Source organism: Ursus maritimus, unplaced genomic scaffold (genome assembly GCF_017311325.1).
Source record: "Ursus maritimus isolate PB19 unplaced genomic scaffold, ASM1731132v1 scaffold_7, whole genome shotgun sequence".
NCBI lineage: Eukaryota > Metazoa > Chordata > Mammalia > Carnivora > Ursidae > Ursus > Ursus maritimus.
In genome coordinates this window covers 9,846,204-9,866,923 of record NW_024426885.1, presented here as the reverse complement: position 1 = coordinate 9,866,923, position 20,720 = coordinate 9,846,204, and the positions used below count along the sequence as shown (strand labels likewise).

At 38.0% G+C, this 20,720-nt stretch overlaps 1 protein-coding gene across 9 annotated transcripts in view; it reads right to left on the bottom strand.

Annotated features, from left to right (window-relative positions):
• ATE1 (arginyltransferase 1) overlaps positions 1 to 20,720 on the bottom strand; it is a 162,624-nt gene that overhangs the window by 135,908 nt on the left and 5,996 nt on the right. For 5 of the 9 annotated variants that reach the window (XR_005833250.1, XM_040624524.1, XM_040624525.1 and 2 more), the window contains exons 4-7: positions 16,718 to 16,821; positions 14,670 to 14,924; positions 8,354 to 8,586; positions 6,425 to 6,553 (exon numbers count right to left, since the gene is read on the bottom strand). Coding sequence is in view for 8 of the 9 variants with exons in the window: in XM_040624524.1 (XP_040480458.1) it covers positions 6,425 to 6,553; positions 8,354 to 8,586; positions 14,670 to 14,924; positions 16,718 to 16,821 (721 nt within the window). In the remaining variant the exon portion in view is untranslated. Of the gene's footprint in view, positions 1 to 5,357; positions 5,487 to 6,424; positions 6,554 to 8,353; positions 8,587 to 14,669; positions 14,925 to 16,717; positions 16,822 to 20,720 lie in introns of all 9 variants that reach the window. The other 4 variants (XM_040624526.1, XM_040624519.1, XM_040624522.1 and 1 more) reach the window with 2 other exon arrangements.

Genomic DNA, 20,720 nt, shown 5'->3' with positions numbered 1-20,720 from the left:
ACACTGTGCTGTGTGAAAGAAGCCAGTCAACAAGAGACCACATACTGTGTAATCCATTTGCATGAAATATCCAGATTAGGTAAATCCAGACAGAAGATGGAACAGTCATTGCCTAGAGCTGGGACATTCAGGAAAAAATGAGTGACTACTGATGGATATGGGGTTTCTCTTGGGTTGATGAAATGTTCTGGTGTTAGCGATGATGGTTGCTTAACTGTGAACGTACTAAAAAGCACTGAATCATATATTGAAATGGGTGAATTATATCTCCATAAAGTTGTTATTTAAAAAAAAAGCCCAGTGCAGTCTTGACCTCCAAGATATTATTTTACATTTATTTCTTAGAAACTATATTCAGAGGGATGAGAGAGAAATCTACGTATTAAGAAAAACAATACCATTTCCTATGTCTCTGAAAACTCTGTACGAAGTCAGTTACATGTCAAGTAAATAAAATGCTATGGATGATCTAAAAGTCAAGGGATTTATCAAACACAATACAATATTTACCAAGCCATACTCACTTCTATGATATCAGAGTACAATTCTGTCAAAATCGTTTTCACCAGTACAAATTTGCTGTAAGCATGTGACCCTATAAAACAGATCATTAAGGCAAAGCCACTTGGCTATAATAAAGAAATCCATTACATATTTCTATTTAAACACGAGGTCAAATCACATACCCAGAGTTCAGTACTACTGATGACAGTGAATGTAAATAAAAAATGTACAGCTAACTGCACACGAAGGAAATACAAATCTGAATGGTTCAAATTAAAATATACTGTATTAGAATTTTAATTAAATGCCATGTTCATCTTTCTTAAAAAAATATATACCACTTTTACAGTATGGATTACTACCCTATAACATGTATCCTTTACACCACACATTGTTGTCCCATAATCTATAACAAAATTGAGAAACATAACCTAGCACACAGAATAATGCAAAGCCTTTTTTAAAAAGCCTCAATTGGGGTGCCTGGGTGGCTCAGTCAGTTAAGCATCCAACTCGGTCTCAGCTCAGGTCTTGATCTCAGGGTTGTGAGTTCAAGCCCCAAGGGGTCAGGCGAGTGAGGGGGAGAAGTCTCAATCACACCTTAGGTCTAAATACAGACCACCACCCTAGAGAGCCTCTTCAGATGCTAAGCTCCAGATGCTGGTTTCTGATCAGTATCTTCCCACGGTTCGTTGTCCTACAAGCTTCTCAAACTCAACCTGCCCAACGCAGAACGCATTTTCTGTCCCAAAGCACACAAATTCTTCTTACTCTTGTAATTCTTAGATAAGGTCACCATGGTGTACCCAATCACGCAAGTCAGAAACGAAAAATCAATCTGGACTCGTCCCTCTCCTCCATTTCCAACTCCCAAACATCCTTCAGGTCAAACACCAAATCCTCATCAACGCTAGCTCCAAAGTGTCTGCTGTACCCTCACCATCCTCTTCCACCAGTATGACTTCAAGTCCATCATACCTCATTGCCTCTGCCTCAAGTCTCACCACTCTTAAATAAAACCTCCTGCACATGCCTGCCACCTGGCCAACATTATTTTGGGAACCACTCCTCTCCTCTTCTTAAAACATGTGGTTCAAATAAGCCCCTTCCTCTACCTAAGCTCTTGGGTGGGGCATGTGATCCAGACATGACCAGAGTTCTCCATCCCCTAGTCACAGAGCCTGGTTCAGGGATAAGAATGTACCTCAAACTGGGCCAATCAGTACCTTTCTCGGGACTTCTTACTGAAATAAGAAAAGAAGTGCATGTTATTTTTTGCTGAGATCACTCGCTGTGAGAACAACGTATCTTACACTGGCAGTATTCATCTCTGCCACCACGTGCCTGCTTCAGATTCGATCCTTACAAAGAAAGCAAGCTGGGAGACCACAAACAAGAGCTATTTATGGTATTTTCCTGAGATCTAATGAAGCCAAAACTTCTTTGTTACATATGCAAATAAATCCTTTCTTAAAAAAGTCAATTCAACTTTGGTTTCTGTTGCCTATCAAATCCTAACACATTTCTTAACAACTAAATGGAATTCTCTAGCTCCACTATCTAAAATCCTTCAATCATTCTTTATTTATTACCACTAAGGTTAAAGTCCAAGACCTTAAGGTCTATAAATTCTGGCCCCTTATTTGATGGCATAATAATCAACTTTGGCACTGCAAAACACCATAAGCAAAGTAAAAAAGTAAACGATAAACTAAAAAGGAATATCTGCAACTTTTATCCCAAGGGCTTAGGACCTTAACAGATAAACAGTTTCCAAGAAACAGAAAGAGATAAAGTACTCCTAGAAAAACAAACAAAACTATGACCACATGGCTCACAGAAGATAAAACTCAAATGGATTTTAAACAAGAAAACATGCTCAATTTCATTTATAATAAAAGGGATGAAAATTAAAACCAAACAAATTTCATTTGCATGTATGTGGCAAAAATTCACAATTATTTTTTTTTTAAGATTTTATTTATTTGACAGAGACAGCCAGCGAGAGAGGGAACACAAGCAGGGGGGGTGGGAGAGGAAGTCAGCACCCTGGGATCAGGCCCTGGGCCAAGGGCAGACGCTTAAAGACTGAGCCCGCAGGCGCCCCCAAAATTCACAATTCTTACAAAATCTCAGTGACTAAGGCCATGGAGGAATAGGCAATGCACACAGATTGCTGGCTACAAAAGGGTACAACCCCTGTGAAGAGGAATACCTCTGGAGAGGAACTGACCCGGTAATCTGGAAGCTTATAACAAAGACACAGTGACAAAAATACAAACAATTCTATGTACAAGGGTACTCACTGCAACACTATGAAAGGGTAAAAGACTAGAAATCGCCAAATAGCCACCAGTAAAGGTCAGAATGAAGAAACCATGCTAGTACTCGGGGGCTAGAAAATGAAGATCTCTATATATGTTCTGTGTGACCTCCACGCACACTACGTTCGTATAATAAAGGGGGAGATATGTGCGTGTATGTCTAAGTATATGTATATGTACTGAAATGTTGTAAAAACATGCATACACAGGGATACACATACACACATGCACACCGCATATACAGAGAGAAAGATCACACACACACAAGCACACAGATACCGCATGTACATGGGCTTACATTTTCAGAGTATCAATAGAAGCAAGATTAATTCTAAGATAAACAACCCGGTTTCTTTTAAAAATGCTATTAAAAATGAGGGAAATTTATTTTAAAGACTTTTTTTTTTTTAATTTATTAGAGAGAAAGACAGCCAGCGAGAGAGGGAACACAAGCAGGGCGAGTGGGAGAGGAAGAAGCAGGCTCCCAGCAGAGGAGCCCGATGTGGGGCTCGATTCCAGAACGCCAGGATCACGCCCTGAGCCGAAAGCAGACGCTCAACGACTGAGCCACCCAGGCGCCCCAAAACGAAGGAAATTTATTTTAGATTAAAAGATGTTTAAGAGAGTATCAACCAAATGGGATGTATAGATCTTACATGAATCCCGATCCAAACAAACCAACTTTTGAGAAAACTAAAGGAAATCAAACATGTACTGGGCATTAGATGACATATTTATTGTTAAGCTTGCTGAGCGTGATTATGGTACTGTAGTTATATACTTTTTAAAGTTTGCAACTTTTAATCTAGAGATTTCCCTTTTTAAGAAAAAAACACTGTATATTATGTATTTGTCTTACAGAAGTACCCAGATACCACTTTAAATAATCCTTTATCCCTCGTATTTTTTTGTGAACCGGTTATTCCATCTAGAAGCTTATAATTAGTTTCAATTTCTTCAGCAAGAATATTCCATAGGTGGCATTTAACATTTCTTGCATATAGTCCTGTTGCCAAGAACGCCCTTCTCCCCTTTGGCCTGACAAACATTTACTTATCCTTTAAGACTTGGCTCAGAAGTCACCTCCTTCAGAAAACCTCTAAGCTGGCTTCCCCTACTTACTAACCCAACAGCTAACCCTAATGCCATTGGAATTGCCTGCCCCTCTGTTGCCCCAAGCAGGCTGTGAACGCCATTAGCAATGGACTAGTCTGCAGGACTGAACTCCACAGAGGCCTGAAGCCTAAGTGGGCCAAGTTCCAGGAAAGTAATTTTACCCCGTAAACACATCAGATCACAGCCTGGTGTCGGGGCCCAACCATTCATACCTGGTAAGCAGGCAGCGCAGAGCCAGAATCACCAGGGTAAAAGGAAGGAGTAATGTTCAGAAGGAGTAAGAACCCCCCACACCGAGAATATCAAAGGGAGCTTTTTGCACCTGGCAGACTCCTTACTATTCATAAATACTATCATCCACAACTGCATGTCTCAATGGGGAACTTAGGGAAGTACTTCCCAAACCGGAATGGGCATTCAAATTGCCCAGAGACCTAATTCAAAATGTGGATTTGGATTCAGCAGGGCAGAAGTGGGACCCCAGATTCTGCATCCCAGGTGGATGCTGTTGGTCTGCAGACCACACTTCACCCAGGAAGGTTCTGGGAGACCTGAACGTCAGCCCTCTCTCCGGGAACACACAGCATTAACTCCTGTCTTACTAATCATCTCTTTTAATCTAACACAGTCTGTGTCATTAAAACAAACAAACAAATTCAAACTTTAATTCTTCTGCATCTGTTGGCATCTTTCTTCTAAAATATCCCCTGTGACAAACTATGCGACCTCTCATTCATCTAGATCTCTCAAGCCTGGAAAATATAGGCCCTCAGTAAATGCTTGTTAAGTGATAGTCTAATGTAATCTCAACACACTTAATTATTTTCTACTGGCTTCTTGGTAAGAAGTTTGTTCACTAGGGGCGCCTGGGTGGCTCAGTCATTAAGTGTCTGCCTTCGGCTCAGGTCGTGATCCCAGCATTCTGGGATCCAGTCCCGCATCGGGCTCCCTGCTCAGCGGGAAGCCTGCTTCTCCCTCCCCACTCCCCCTGCTTGTGTACCCTCTCTCACTGCCTCTCTCTCTCTGTCAAATTAAAAAAAAAAATCTTTAAAAAAAAAAAAAGAAGTTTGTTCACTAGTCCATCTTTCCCATTTGATTATCAACTCCTCAAAAGCAGAGACTCTTCCCTCTGTGCCGTGGCCCATGGTCTGGTCTGGCACATAAGTTTGCTGATGACTGACCGCATAAACACACTACACCAGGTTCTTGGAGAGAACCTTGAATATGAACCTGTCCTTTTTTAGGGACTTAAATGCTCACATGTAGGACTTGTTTCAACAAAAATTTAGTAACATACACTGAAAAGGATCATCAGCTCTACTTAATAAGAAAACAGCAAAAGAAAGTTCTGTATTATATGCTTCTTCATAGACAACCTCATCAAGATAGGAAAAAACGTTTCACAAAAGGTACCTCAGTCTTCCCACATTCATCAGGCGGATCCTGGTGTATGGCCATTTGATACTTGACATATAAAGAAAATGACTGGCTGAAGGACGACTTGAACTCTGGGTCCTCAAAGGAGACAGGTACTAACCTCACCTTCAGAGCAAGGAAAATACAAGCAAATGCTATTGAAACGTCTCTACCCGCTGACGTGCTTCTGAAGGTGAGGCTAGAGTAAGATCTCCGCAAATCCACTTCCAAAGCTCAGCGCTGGAGTTTTTCATGAAATGAATAAACCCTGGAACGTGCTGACGGGCCCAGAGCCTAAAACGCTAACTTTATACTAACACTTATGAAAATTTTTAACTCCTAAGGGCCAGGACAATTTATTTTCCTTTTGTTTTTTTACTCTTTCCACCTACTGTGGTTCTCTGCACAAAGGCAACACTGCTGCTCATGGTATTGGCCACTACTTTTGTCCTCTCTACTAGTATTAAGTGTTTTCAGATTTGTCCCCTTCCAATTTTTCTTGGGTAATCTGATTTATAAAACTACAAGCATATGAGAACTTCTATTAAAATATTCTATTATCCTAAAAAAATTCTACTCTCTTACTTTTCTAGTCCCGTTCAGTTGTATACGGGGAGTACATCAACAAAGTATAATTTAGCTGTTATGAACTCTGTCTACACAGGACGTTTTAATGGAGATAAAGCCTATTAACCATGTTGTGCAAAATATGCCTATCATAAAAATATAAAGCCTTGTTTTTTCATCATAAAGATTTTATCTTAGAGCTCTGTTTATTACTAATTTTTAGATAAATACATCCAGACATAGTGACTTTAAATAAAGATAATTCATTTTATCCGTTACTTCCCACATTGCAATTACACGTGACTGGCACTTAGCGTGTGCTAGGTGAAATCTGCACTTTCAGAATGTCCATTACTCCACACTCCTATCGTTTTGCAGATACGCTGCAAATTGAATATGAATAAAATGTACCACAAATAAATCAAGTTATAATACAATGGTATCAAATGGAGGGGAAAGTTCCATTTGCACAGAAAAATTACACTTGGCCTGCTGACCTGGCTCACAGTTGGTTTATCAGGTGGGTCCTTGTGAATAACCATCTGGTAACGTTTATAGACCTGGTAAGACTCCTGAAATGTAGCTTTGAACTGAGAACTTGGTGGAGATGATCTCACCACCCTCACCTTCAGAAGAAGTTAAAAAACAATGTTCATTAATTAATTTATTCCACAGAATACGCATTAAGTTACTCCCACCGAAAAAGAACCAAAAGCTTCCATACGAATATTAAAGCATAAACATACAATAATACTTTAACATTAAAAATTAACAAGATAGTAAATTTTTTAAAAAAGGTATTTCTCCAATTTATAGACTCATTAAAAAGGCAGAGGATCCTTTCTAAACTCTTAAGACTAAGATCTATGACTGAATTATAGAAGACTGACTCTATTGCAAAATTGCAGAATACTTTTGGCACTCAAGACACAAACACGAATAAATACTCTTGAATTCTAGTTGTATGCAACTCACCTTCGGTAAATCATTCAGAAAAACTAAAAATGTGAATATATATTTTTAGACACCCTTCGTGCATCACTGCTAACTCAAAACTCACATTTTTTTTTAATAAGCGTAAAAGACAACCCTGACAAAGTATCCCTATTTCATGACAATAATGAAGACCCTAAAGTTGGATTTCTTTTACTCCAATTTTCATGTCACCATCTTGGTAAAGCAATAAATTTACTTCTCTGTGCCTTAGTTTCCTCACACATAAAATGAGGATGAATTGACAATAGTAACTGCACAGTAATGGTGACCACTTATTTTAACATCCATTATTTACTAATCAGTTAAAATGTGTTAGCAAAACAGAATAGTAAAACAGAAAATCGAATGCAATATAATAAAAAGGCCAACTGGAAAATTTTCACGTATGCCATAAGAAGTAATTCTTCCACGAAGAAAGAGTAGTAATAGTGGACAAAAAAAAAAATCTCTGCCTATCCAAGGTATCATTACATTAAAAAAGTAAAAACTGCCTGCTGTAGAACTGCTACTACATACTGTAAGTAGTGTGTTCAATTGTCTTTACAATTTGAGAAGGAGAAAGTCAAGAACCAAAATCAGAGCAGCTAAGGAATTATAATAGTCAAAGTTGTTAAGACTTAGTCTGATAATATATGTGATCCTAAGGTTTAGATTGCATTGAAGTTAATTGTCAATATCGGATCCTTAGCAAAGCTCTGAGATGGTATTGAGGTATAAATTCAAAGGCTGACCAGTTATTAATGATATGAAAATATAATAAAATCATTATCATTAATGTTTCAGGGAAAAAAATGTATAAACACCAAATACTGAAGAATGTAGATTTAATCTGGAATATAAATAAAAAATAATAGGAATACTCTAAAAGTAATCATACTATGCCTACAGAGGTTTGAGAGAATTACTGAGAGAAAATTAAAGTAGTACAAATTAGTACTATTTAGTTAATTCCTAATTGCTGGCTTGTATATGTACTACCATTTGTTGCCTTAATCAAGATCAGAATACTAGAATGGATAAAACAGTGATTTGCCTAGTGTGATCTAGTCTCCTTCACGATCTAACCAAAATTGCCAAAAATGAAATTTTAAATAGTATATTTTGTCACTTTAATACTAAATTTCCATCAAGGGATACAAAAAGCTAGAGTCCCTCACATAGTAACATGCCAAAACTGGCATTATTTTCACAACTATAGTAGCCAAACTGCCTGAAGTACTTATTTTAAATCTTAAAAAAAAAAATAAAAAAAAAAAGTTTTTCTCAAATAGCAGTTAACTTAGTAAATACAAATGCTACTCCATCCCAATTTACTTTAATTTCCCATTATTTAAACAGCAAAACATGAACTGAGTAGTATAACCTCAAATGAAAATTAACAAGGTACCAACAACAGCAACAAAATAAAACAAAACACCCCTCCAAAGTACCTCTAACTTGTGTGATGCATTCTCTGGCAAGGATTCAAAAATTAAATCTTCAAGTGATTTGGGTTGGTTGGATTTATTAGCCTTTCGTGGGAACAAAGATGGTGGTTCACCTTGAGCCTGGAAACCCTCAAGTTCTCCAGCTGGGTTCTGCTGCATGAGTTTTAACCTTTTTCTTTCTTTCCGGATTTCCTTTGCTTTGCGACATGGAGGCTTACTCAAATCTGCCCCTTTGCCTAAAAACAATCACAAAATATTAGACCAGTCACATTTGACTCTAGAAAAGTTTTTTTCCCCCCAAAAGTCTCAAGGATTCTACAGAATTAAGAGTTCCAACAGTTAGGTTAGCTTTGTAGGTAGATGTTTCCGAAGATTCTGGTGTAGAGCTCTACGTTGATCTTAAAATTCTATCTTTGAAGTAGGAACTGTCAAAGAAAGTAAATAGTCACAAAAACTTTTCACACAGCTCTTACTGTGAAAATTAAAAAAAAATTAATATACATCCACTTCTCTGCCTTTGTAAGTTGAAAAAAACATAAATCAAATATCTTCTACTGCAGGACATGGATAATGGATACTTCCAGCCCATTCCTGAGGGACATTTCTCTCAAAGCACTGACATAAATACATGCTTAAGACCTGGGTGTAAATGAGGACCGACCCCAGAAAACACCCTGGCAGGTTTTTGGATGAAAAAATACCCTTACTTGAAAGTATTTGCATCTGTCCATCTAACAAGTGGATGGGGTCTCATTTGTTCAGCTCCAGTTAATGAGAGTTTTGTTTGAATTAAAAGAGCAAATATCAAACTGAAAGGCCTTTAAGATATAAAAATTTTACTACAATACACCACAAATTTTAGTGAGTGCCCTTTCATCTAGAGTCTTCAAGGACTTGATGTTGAGCAGATCATTAAGAGGTACTGGCAAATAATGGACACAACTGAAAACTTCAAAATAATATAAATGCCCAATAATAGAATAATTATACAACTTTTAAAACAGCTAAGCAACAGAATATCAAACAGTCATTAGAAATGCTTAGAAATTTTCAGGGATTTATCATTATGGAAGGTTAAAAAATAATTCCACTTATGTATAAATAGATACAAGAAAAATATTTAGAAAAAAGCCTGGGAAGAAACTTAACAGTCATTTTACATGGGTTTAGAAGTACAGAAAGGACTTTTCTTGCTTTTTTTCCTTGCAGTGTTCTCTTTTCTCCAAATTCTCTAACAATGAACATACCTTTGTAATTTTTTAAAGTCATTAACAAAATAAAAATGCTATTTTAAGATCCTAAAACAGTATTTACAAATCATATAAAAGTCAGCAATATGAAGTTTTACAAGACTAGCAAGTTCAATTTTAAAGAAAAGAAAATCAAGACCCGGGTGTTAAGGGACTTGCCAGAGACCAAGAGCTGGTCAAAAGAAATGAATCTGATGCAGGGGGTCTGAGTGGCTCGTCCGGTTGAGCGTCTGGCTCTTGATTCTGGTTCAGGTCATGAGCTTAGGGTCATGAGACTGAGTCCCAGGTCAGGCTTCATGCTCAGCATGGAGTCTGCCTGGGATTCTTCCTCTCGCTCTGTCCCTCCCCCCGCTCACGCATGCTCACTCTCTCAAATAATATTATTTAAAAAATCTGATGAGAAAATAGTGAGTTCACTGATAGTAAAATCATATTACAACTTTACTAACATGTTTTCCAATTAAAAACAAACTTTACGTATAAAAACAGATTTTGAATAAGTCTAATAACCAGGCAACAAAGGACTGAGTCTATAACTAACCGTTACTCTGTTGCCTTAGAGAATGAATCTTCTTTGGCCTGGGAATCTGTCTTCCTCAAATTTGCTCTGAGAGGCACAAGAGCATTGGTTAAGAGCACACACTCTGACATGGGCTGCCTGAGGTCATCTCTGTCACTGGATAGATGACCTTGGGCAAGTTTCCCTGTCTATATAAAAAAGATAATAACCAGTCCTACCTATGGAGTTCTGTGAAGATTAAATGAGTTAACACGTATGTAGCTCATAAAACAATACCTACTGTTGGATATGGTTCAGTCGGTTAAGCATCTGCCTTTGGCTCGGGAATGATCCCTGAGTCCTGGGATTGAGCCCTACGTCGGGCTCCCCATTCAGCGGGGCTCTGCTTCTCCCTCTGCCCCTCCTCCCCTCTCGTGCATGCTCTCTTTCTCCCTCTCTCTCTCAAATAAATAAAATCTTTAAAAAACAAAACAATACCTACTATTTAATTAGGGTTATCTATTCTTATTAGCTATTATATGCACCACCAATTCCTACAATGTTTTACCTATACAGGTACTCCATAAGTGATAATAAGGCAAAAAAAAAAAAAAAATTCCTGCACTTTCTAAGTTACTTAAAACTACATTCCCTACCAAAGTTTTAAAACTAGGAACAAATGAAAAAACTAGAGTGAACTGAGAAACAAGTTTTCAGCATTTTAATGAAAGAGCACCTATGTCAGCTTTACGCTAATTAATTCATTGGACGAAGTAATCCTTATTGTGGTTGCTTTATTCTACACATACGTACTATCACATTAGCAACTGCAATAGACAGCAAATTAGGATTTCAACTTATTTAGGGGAGACAGATCTCCCCAGATCAATAAGATCCTTCAACAGAATGGGAACAGATCATTATAAAATCAGTATACCATACCAACCCTGTACCCACAGAAGTTCAGACCACTCAAGGATCCTCGATTAGTCCCAAGAGTTTTGAATAGAGTTCAATAGACCTGCATAATTTCTTTCTTTTTTTTTTTTTTTAAGATTTTATTTATTTATTTGACAGAGATAGAGACAGCCAGCGAGAGAGGGAACACAAGTAGGGTGAGTAGGAGAGGAAGAAGCAGGCTCATAGCAGAGGAGCCTGATATGGGGCTCGATCCCATTACGCCGGGACCACGCCCTGAGCTGAAGGCAGACGCTCAACCGCTGTGCCACCCAGGCGCCCCCTGCATAATTTCTAATTAAATTTCAGGAAATATACTTTTTTAAAAAATATTTTTTATTTATTTATTTGACAAAGATAGAGACAGCTAGCGAGAGAGGGAACACAAGCAGGGGGAGTGGGAGAGGAAGAAGCAGGCTCATAGCAGAGGAGCCTGATGTGGGGCTCGATCCCATAACGCTGGGATCACGCCCTGAGCCGAAGGCAGACACTTAACTGCTGTGCCACCCAGGCGCCCTAAGGAAATAAACTTTTAACAGTTTTAAAATAAAAAGGAAATGCATGCTTCCAGAGAAAATCCGAAGACTCTTACATTTTAAAATTGTCTCACATTTTTAGCGAGAAATATCACATTTAGTGAGAAATATCATAAGGGGGAAATAACTGCAATTTTTTTTTTACTGTTTCAGTAATCACACTGCTGAAGATAATGTTAGTATTGTCATTCTAAAACTGTTGCATACTATAGAGTAAAGCAAGTGGGTAACTGCAATATCCTAATCCTAATTCTACCATTCTCTGTGTCCTTGAGAAGCAGGTTTCTCAGTGTGGAAGAAAGAAGATCCAAATGTCAAACAAACATGTAAAAGTATGATAGCCCTGAATCTGAACTGGAAGCACCAATATGACGTCATGACCCCTTGCATCTGTTCACTGAAAAGCCTAGAAAACAATGACCAAACCAGTAGCAATAATGGTCATATCTAGTCTAGTTGATGATCTCCAAATATCATTTTCCACTAAAAGAAAACAGGACTCCTTGGAGAAATGGCTGTTCAAGATGACGCAGGAGCATCATGTCACAGGAAGCTGCCAAGACTACTACCATTTTATCCTGAAAAAACCTAGAAGCCAACTTAGAGAAATCCCCACACGAGTAAAGAATTAAAACATAGCCAATGTGTTTAGATCCATAAGTTCACAATAATGCCGAGAAAGAAAAGAAACGAAAAGGAAAGAAAAGGAAATTACTAGTCACTGTTAGAAGAGTTATTTTGTAGGATGGAAAATAAAATGCAACAATCAAGAATTCCTCTTGCCTTTGCTACGAGTTCTATGGAAAACAGATGAGATAAAGGTTCTGTTTATGGAAGTATCCAGCTAGTAAATGAAAGATGAATGAAACTTAGAATATCTAATGGATCAATGGGTTTAGGCACTGAGCATTGATCCATGGCTATTAGCATTAACAAAGAGAGGGATCCAGATATTACATGTCTCCTGAAAGAACATACCACCACCCATGAAGTAACCTTACTTACCCTCGAATAAATAATTTGAACTCTGAGTAAGACTTCTCTCTCTCCCCAAAAAGCAAAACAAACCAGAAACACCAAAAAACAAAATACAATTTAATCTTGAATCTGGTCTGATTTAATCTGGAATCTCTAGATCCAACCATCAGTTTATAGGCAGGTAAGGGAATACGTTAAACCTCACTGCAGATGTAACCAAATAACCCAGAACAACCAACCTAGTTTCTTCAACAAGCAAAGCGCAAATAAAAAAGTGGGAATGATGGAAGGAACCTACAGACCTACAAAGATTTTCTAACTGTGTCAACCAACTGCAATATGTGGCTGTTTGGATCCCGACGCAAACAAATACTTAAAAATTGGAAACTTAAACATGGATTATTTAGTAACATTAAGGAATCTTACTTAGAGGTACTGGTGGAAGCATGAATATGTATTTGAAAGTTTTTCTACTTTTTTTAAAGAGGTATTTATTTTAGAGAGCGAGAGAGAGTGCTCACAGACATGAGTGGGGAGAGGGGCAGAGGAAGAGAATCTCAAGCAGACTCCCCACTGCACGTGGAACCTGAGTCGGGGCGAGATCTCACAACCCATGAGATCATGACCTGAGCCGAAATCGTGAGTGGGGCTCTTAACCGACTGAGTTACATAGGCGCCCCAAAAGTTCTTACCTTTTGGAGATGCATTCTGACGTATCGGATGACATAATGTCTGGAATTTGCTTCAATATAGTAATGGAGCGGGTGACTGGATGATGGGTACAGATGAAACAAGAGCACCCAGCATGAGTCAGTAACAGTGTCACACGAGAGCAGGGTATGTGGAAGTTCATTATAATTCTCAGTCTATGTTTCCAAAATGAAGGTTTTTAAAATTTAGTAAGCTGTAAGTAATCTTTATAATAAACAATTAAAATAATAAAAGACCTGACCCTATCACCCAAGAGAGTAAGAGTTGAAAGAAATCATCTAAGTCATTCAGAACATTTTATTGCACTATTCTTACTAATTAGGACGAATTCTCAGTCGGCATCCCTTTGAATGCTCTGAAAGCCTTATGTAAGAAAAACTACTCAAGAAAAATGCAAACGCAGTTTTCTGTATGTTAACGTGACTTAGATAAGATAAACTAAAATAGTAATAAAAATGTCTCCTTTGGATCATTTCATATAAATAAATGTAAGAACAAACTCAGGAACTGAAGCATAACCATCCAAACTGACATTTTATGAAATAATTTTTTAAAAAAATCATACAAACACATGCATGCACACACATATATATAATAAACCCATTTAATGTTGGATAGATTTTTATTTTAAAGATTTCTTTATTTGAGACACAGAGAGAGAGAGAAAGAGTGAGCGCACGAGCAGGGGGAAGGACAGAGGGATAGAAAGAATCTCCAGCAGACTCTGCACTGAGCCCAGAGCCTGACATGGGGCTTGATCCCACGACTAGGAGATAATGAGCTGAGCTGAAATCAAGAGTCAGACACTTAACCAACTGAGCCACCCAGGTGCCCCAACGTTGAATATATTTTTAAAACCTAATTCTTTTACAAGTGAAAATATAGAAAAAAAATTTTTGACGTTATTAAAGGTGAAGTTAAATATCAAAATTTAGAAATTTTTAAACTAAAATTCATTATGATTAAAGAAATCTAATGATAAACGAAAGAACTTCAATGTTTGTACTTTGAACATAATACCTAAAATTTACTTTGTCTCACTTCACACCAAAAATAAAAATGTTTATTAGCAGCACATCTTTTCACAGATAAAAATTTGATTCTCAAACCTCTAGGGTCCTAAGGTAAGAAGAAATGGAACTCTTAAAATATCTGTATTTGGGGATAATAAAACTATTATTTCAGGCTTTTTAAACACTGCAGTTTTCAAAGATATGATTTGTCCATCTAAATCCAGGTAATAATAAATTGTACAAAATACGGATCTATTTTGCAGATTTCACATAGTTCCTGTTTTTAGCTGATGGGAGCGCCCAGAAGCTACAAAGTCTCAAGCACAAAGGAAATCACTAGGATTTTTAAATGGCCATGTAGCAAACTTGCCCTACCTGGCTTCGGAGCCGTGTGTACTTTAAGTGGATGAGATGGCTCACCAGAGCCCAACTTCTCCTCTATATGTTGCGACTGAATTAATTCCTTAGGTTCTTCTTTCTTTGGGCTTTTTCCTTTCTTCTTCTCTTCACTCTCAAAGCTCTCTTTGAGGTCATCACTAAGTGTTTTAAGATCACACTGTATATCCAATTTATTTATTAATGCAAAGTCACCCGCAACAGTGTCCTCCATGGTGGGCTCCATGGGCTCATCTACAAATCAGAAGAAGCCAAAGTCCATCAGCGAGGCCATCTGACACACTTAAGATATACACAGGAAAAAAAAAAAAAAAATGCCCCTTTTTTCCCATGAGGAAGAGACTACTGTGTGGGCATCAAATCTATTCTCCTGGCTTCTAAAGTAACAGAACTGTAGTTAAGACTGTGGCACCCAAGCAAGGGTATGCACCCCCAGTCCCTCTGCAAACTGTGACCAAGTTCCCACCAAAGGAACATAACCAAATTGATATGAGGCCAACCAATTTGGCCTTGCTTGTTTTTAAAGGAATTTTGTAACCCTGAACTTCCACCCTTTATGCTCCCCACTGGCTGGATTAGTGAAAACCAGAGTGACCTTGGAAATCACACGCTGAAGCGAGCCCCAGAATAGATGAGGTGGGTGGGGAACAGAGTTGCAGGCTAACGTAGAACACCCATGATGAACTGTTATATGAGGAAAGAAACAGCCTTCTTTCATTGTTTAGTCATTGCATTTTGGTGTCTTTCTGTGATAGCTGTTTACCCTTCCACTCTACATCACTCCTATGAATTAAGTTGCAGACATAAATAATTTAGAAGCCTAAAACAAGTCAAATAAAGAACCAAATGTAAAAGCCATGTGTAAAGACAGGTAATCATCAATTTATAAATGGAAGATACCCTAAAGCTTAAGTGATGTTAATTTTTAAAAGTCAGAACATGATTTCCAGCCACTGAAAAAAATTTTTGACTAACAAAATTAATTGAGTCTTTAGGATTACGTACAGATAGTACTAATCAGAGCTGCACCAAAACTGTGATGTTTCCCATGCCCAATTGCCCCTGAAGCTCTAGAGGCCTCTAGACCCATGAGACTTCCAGCCTCTCTGTTGCCCATAGCTCTGCCAAGTCTGCTCCAGGTTGTCCTGAATCTTGGTCTGTTAAGGACAGTGCATGAGGGCGAAGGACTTACCTGTCTTGCTGGCCACTGTATCACCAGTGCTTAAAACAGGGACTGGCACATTGTGGGCATTGAAAACATACTTGGGGAATATATTAACAAGTGAAAACTGGGATGAGAGGCTCCCAGGATTAGGTATTTTCTATGGCAGAAGTGAGAAAGAACTCTCAGGATAGATGGCATTCCCAATTATTCTGCTCATGTATTAGGCACTGCCTATACGAAAGAAAACTTTTTAAAAGGAAAAGACAAGACACTGAAAAAACTGAAAAAGCAAAGCATCTGTAACCAAAGTTCATTAAATGTTTCTAATTATCTTGTAGGAAATTGACTCACAATTCAAAATTTATCACATAAATAAGAAAATTTCAGGCAGTATGATTTACTGAAGTAAGGGCTTCCTCAAACACAGAAAACCTGAGCTTTACTCATCATTCAAAGTGACTGTGCAATACTGTGTAAGGTGCACTTAAGCATGTGTTTCTCGGAAGGAATACCACTTTCCATTTACCTCACAAGGTACCATTAGAATCAAGTAAGATAAGAGTCGTCAAAGTACTGTGAAAACTAAAGTTCCAATAAACTCCAAGACATCACAGTAGCTTTAAAACCGTCCTCCATCTTCTTCCAAGGCTAGACTTTCCCTGACAGACATTCCCCATCCTTGACTTTCGGGCCAGTGGTAACAGTAACAGCAACACTAACAGCAATCCCCACCATCAGAGGAACAGTACTACCTGATTGCAGTAAGGACCCACTCCCCTACTTAAGAGATAACCAAAAGTGACAACCTTGGAAATCTACACCAATTAAAAGCAAAGAGTTTTTAGACCCCAACTCATCTTACCCTCACAATTTCCTTTGGAAATTTCCCCTTTAGCCAGAAATTTCAACATTTTTTTCAAAACCTTCTTGTGAGATTTTGATGGCTGAAACTGTAAAGGTCGGCACCTAGGAAAGCAAAATAAATATTTAAAAAGTGAACTCAAACTAGAAGAAATAAAATGAGTTCTGGACAGTACCTAGTACAGTGAGGGAAAACTCATGCCTGGGATTTTTGGGTAAAGACAGGGCTTGACGTAGCCTCTAGGCCCACCCCAAATCTCACTAAAACTACATTAAGGAATTAGAAAAAAAGAAAAAGACATAAATCACTGAAAAAAAAAAAAAGAAGAGGAGAAATGCTGGAAGCTGGACAGAACATGCACAAGTGGTAGCTGACTTAGCAGACTGGAGAGTGCTGAACCCTAAGCCAGCAGTGGGAAAGCCAGAATGATAACTGAGTTTCTCTACGCTACCCCTATAAATCTTAGGGATTGGTTATTAATACTGGATACCTCACGAGATAAGAGTGAAGGTAGGTCTAAAAATAGAAAGATCTCTTGAAAGTCTGGTTTGGAAGCAGTTAGATGTCTGATGCCCTCTACCACTCCATACAGATGACTCCCTACACAACCCAGGAGAAAGCTGCACATTTAGGAAAGAGTAAAAAATAGGGCCTCCTACATGAGGATGCAGGCACAGTGGAAAGCAAAGGAAATGTACTAGAAATAGGAAGCTTAAATGAAAGCCTACATACTGAATGCTGCGACCTCCACCCATTTCCCAACCCAGCCACAAACATGGGCACTTTCTCTCCAGAATGTGGCCAGACCTCGAGATACTGACTTGATGCCCCCCTGGAAAGTCAGAATCACCAGACACTCGAGGAGAACCTCTACAAAGGTAAGTGCCGGAAACAGTGGAGAAGGTAACTTGGAGGACCTACAGGAAGAAGAGAGCCTAAAGATACAAATATCCTAAGAAGAACACGCTCTTATTTCTCTTTAGTTATTAGAGCCACACAATAATGGGAGGTTACAAGAAAAAAAAGAGAGAGAGAGTCCAAAACCAAAAATCCCTCAGAAGTAAAAATATAATAGAAGAAATAAACAATTAAACAGAAGACTCAAAAAATCAAGTTGAGGAAATCTCCCCAAAGATACACCAAAAGGGATGGAAAACTGAAGAGAGAAAAAAAATTAGAGGATTGCTCTAAAAGTTCAACATCTGAATGAAGACATTATAGGTGAACAGAATTAAGAAAATGGGGGAAGAAGATTAACAAAATAATTAAAGAAAATTTCTGTGAAGTGAAGGATATGAAAGGAGGAGGCCCCAGGTAAGAAGGGCCCCTTAAGTCTGTAGGCAATAGATGCAAACAGATGCACCACCAGACGTGAAATATCAGAACACTGGGGACAAAAAACCTTCCAAAAAGAAAGAACATTTTGGACAAAGGAACAAGAATCAGAAGCAAAGCCTTCAAAATTCTAAAGCAAAATGACTTCTAATCTACACTTCTATAGCCCAGCCAAACTAGAAGTCTGAGTGGTGAATTAAAACATTTTCAAACGGGGCACCTGGGTGGCTCAGTCAGCTGAGCGTCTGACTCTTGGTTTGGGCTCAGGTCATGATCTCAGGGTCATGATCTCAGGGTCGTGCGATGGAGCCCCGAGTCAGGCTCTGTGCTGAACATGGAGCCTGCTTGGAATTCCCTCTCTCCCTCTCCCTCTGCCCCCACCCCCGCTCACACACTAGCTCTTTCTCTCTTAAAAAAAAAAAAAAAAAAAAAAGTATTTCTCATGCACTTCTTCTCAAGAAAGCTATTAGCAGATGAGCTGCACTAAAATGAAGAAATAATCTGAGAGGTCAGAGGAGACAGAAAACATGAGATCCAAAAAGAATCCCCAAGATGGCAGTAAAAAGAGATCCCAGGGTGACAGTGATGCATCAGTTGGAAAGACAACCTGTCCAGATCACAGCAGCTCTGAAGACAACACAGAGATATTCAAGAGGACACAAGTGACAGAGTGCCCGAAGCATCTAAACATACCAAGAGGAAATTTACACAACTGTGGGAGGATTTCTAAAATCAACTGGTGATGGGTACATAGACGATTATGCAAACAAAAAAGACAATTATCAACTGCCTGGAAAGCAAAAACTTGTGAAGGAAAGAAAATGTAATCATAGTACGCTGCATGGCTCCACCATATAGCATATTTATAGGATGTAATACAGCGACTACACCATCCAATATCATGATACTTCTGAGCTGGGAAGTTGGCAATGAGGACAAAAAAGAGCTTGAATGTGACAGGGCAATAGGGATGAAATAAAGTTAAGTCCTTATCTTTCGAAGAGAGAAATTTAGAGATAATGAGAAAAAATAAAGTTGAATCCTTACCTTTTAAAGAGAGAAACCCAGAGATATGAAAAAAACCCAAAGATAATGACATAAGGTTTCTGTAATTATCTAAGTATGTCACTTAAAGGTAGAAAGAAGAAAAAAACAAAAATATCAGTTAAAAAATTTGAGAGCAACTGCACTGGGAAACAGGAAACAGGGAGGTTTTGGGGGACTGCAATTTTGCAAAATAAGCTTTATGGAATTGTTTGATTTTTAAATTACTAGTATATATAATTCTATATAAAAATACAAACTAAAAAAAAAATTCATAGCCAAGGAAGCTCATCCTCATTTATACTCACATACTGGGCAGCCCCTGACATCTGTCTAACAAGAAGCTACATTGTAGATTATAATCACCTTGCCTTTACATTAGGTCTCATTATAACTACTGTAGTAAACAAAGTTAAAAAAAAAAAAAAGAACAGTAAATATGCAAAATGACTCCATAATATCAATACATATAATGAAACTGTGTAAAGGATAACAATTCAGGAAATGTTTGATTTCATGCAAAAAAAATCATATTTTATAATTATTTTGTTTTGCAATGTTAATTGAATCCCTTTTCATAAAAGCAATATACCTGGAACAGTGCTTTGCATTGAGAGGCACCCAATAAATTACAGAAGCCTCGTCTTTTTCTTAAACTCACTGAAATTGATCCTTTTTTTTTTTTTTTTTTTTTTTGAGCTTTTCTGATTAGAGATACTCAGGGTTCTAGCAAATCAGCTCCAGACTTATTTAAACAGAATCCTGGCCATAATCCAATAATAAATTGTTATTTGAAGGAAAAGGACTTCTGCCTTTGACGATGTCACTGCTTCATAAACACTAAAACTGCAAGAGGACAGCATAGCTGTCTTAGTATAATAAGTGAGATGATGTCAATAAGCCAGACATCCATCTTTTCTCTTTATCGCTCCAGTCCTATGACCAGTTAGATAAAAGAAAGGATTAACTAGGAATCAGTGGAACTTTGAGAGCCCCTTGGCAGCCCAAGATCATCCTAAAACTAATATGCAAAATGTTACATATTTTTGCCTTATGCCCCCCCTTTTGTTTTGTTTTGTTTTGTTTTGCTGCAGAGGGTCTATAACTTTTCATCAGATTGTCAAAAGTCTTCAATCCCAAAACAAATTAAGAGCAACTAAGGGAAAGAGGTGTGAGGACCAGCCAAAACATGATAGATACAACTGTGTTTGCTTTTTTATCTAGAGGATATATTCACACTGAAACTGTAGACAAATGCTTAACAATGGAAACACACTTTCCCTTTCTACCAGAAGAAGAGAAAGGCAAGGAGAACAAGGGAGAAGAGGAGGACCTTTATAATCTGAGAAGAAGGGAAAATTCTTCCATGTTATACTGGGGTTTGCTGGTTAAGCACACACTTTGTAGGAAAATAGACTTTTTAGTTTAAGTTTTCCAATGAAGAAAACTGGACTCTGAAATATATGTGGCAGATTAAATGTCAGCCCTCCCCCTTCTTTTCCTACAGATCCTATAGTACTGTTTAAATGTGAGTACTGTGCCCAGTTATACACTAGAATGTGGAAAGCCCCAAGCTAAATTCTATAAAACGCTTGATATGTAAAAGTAATTTGAGTATTTTCTA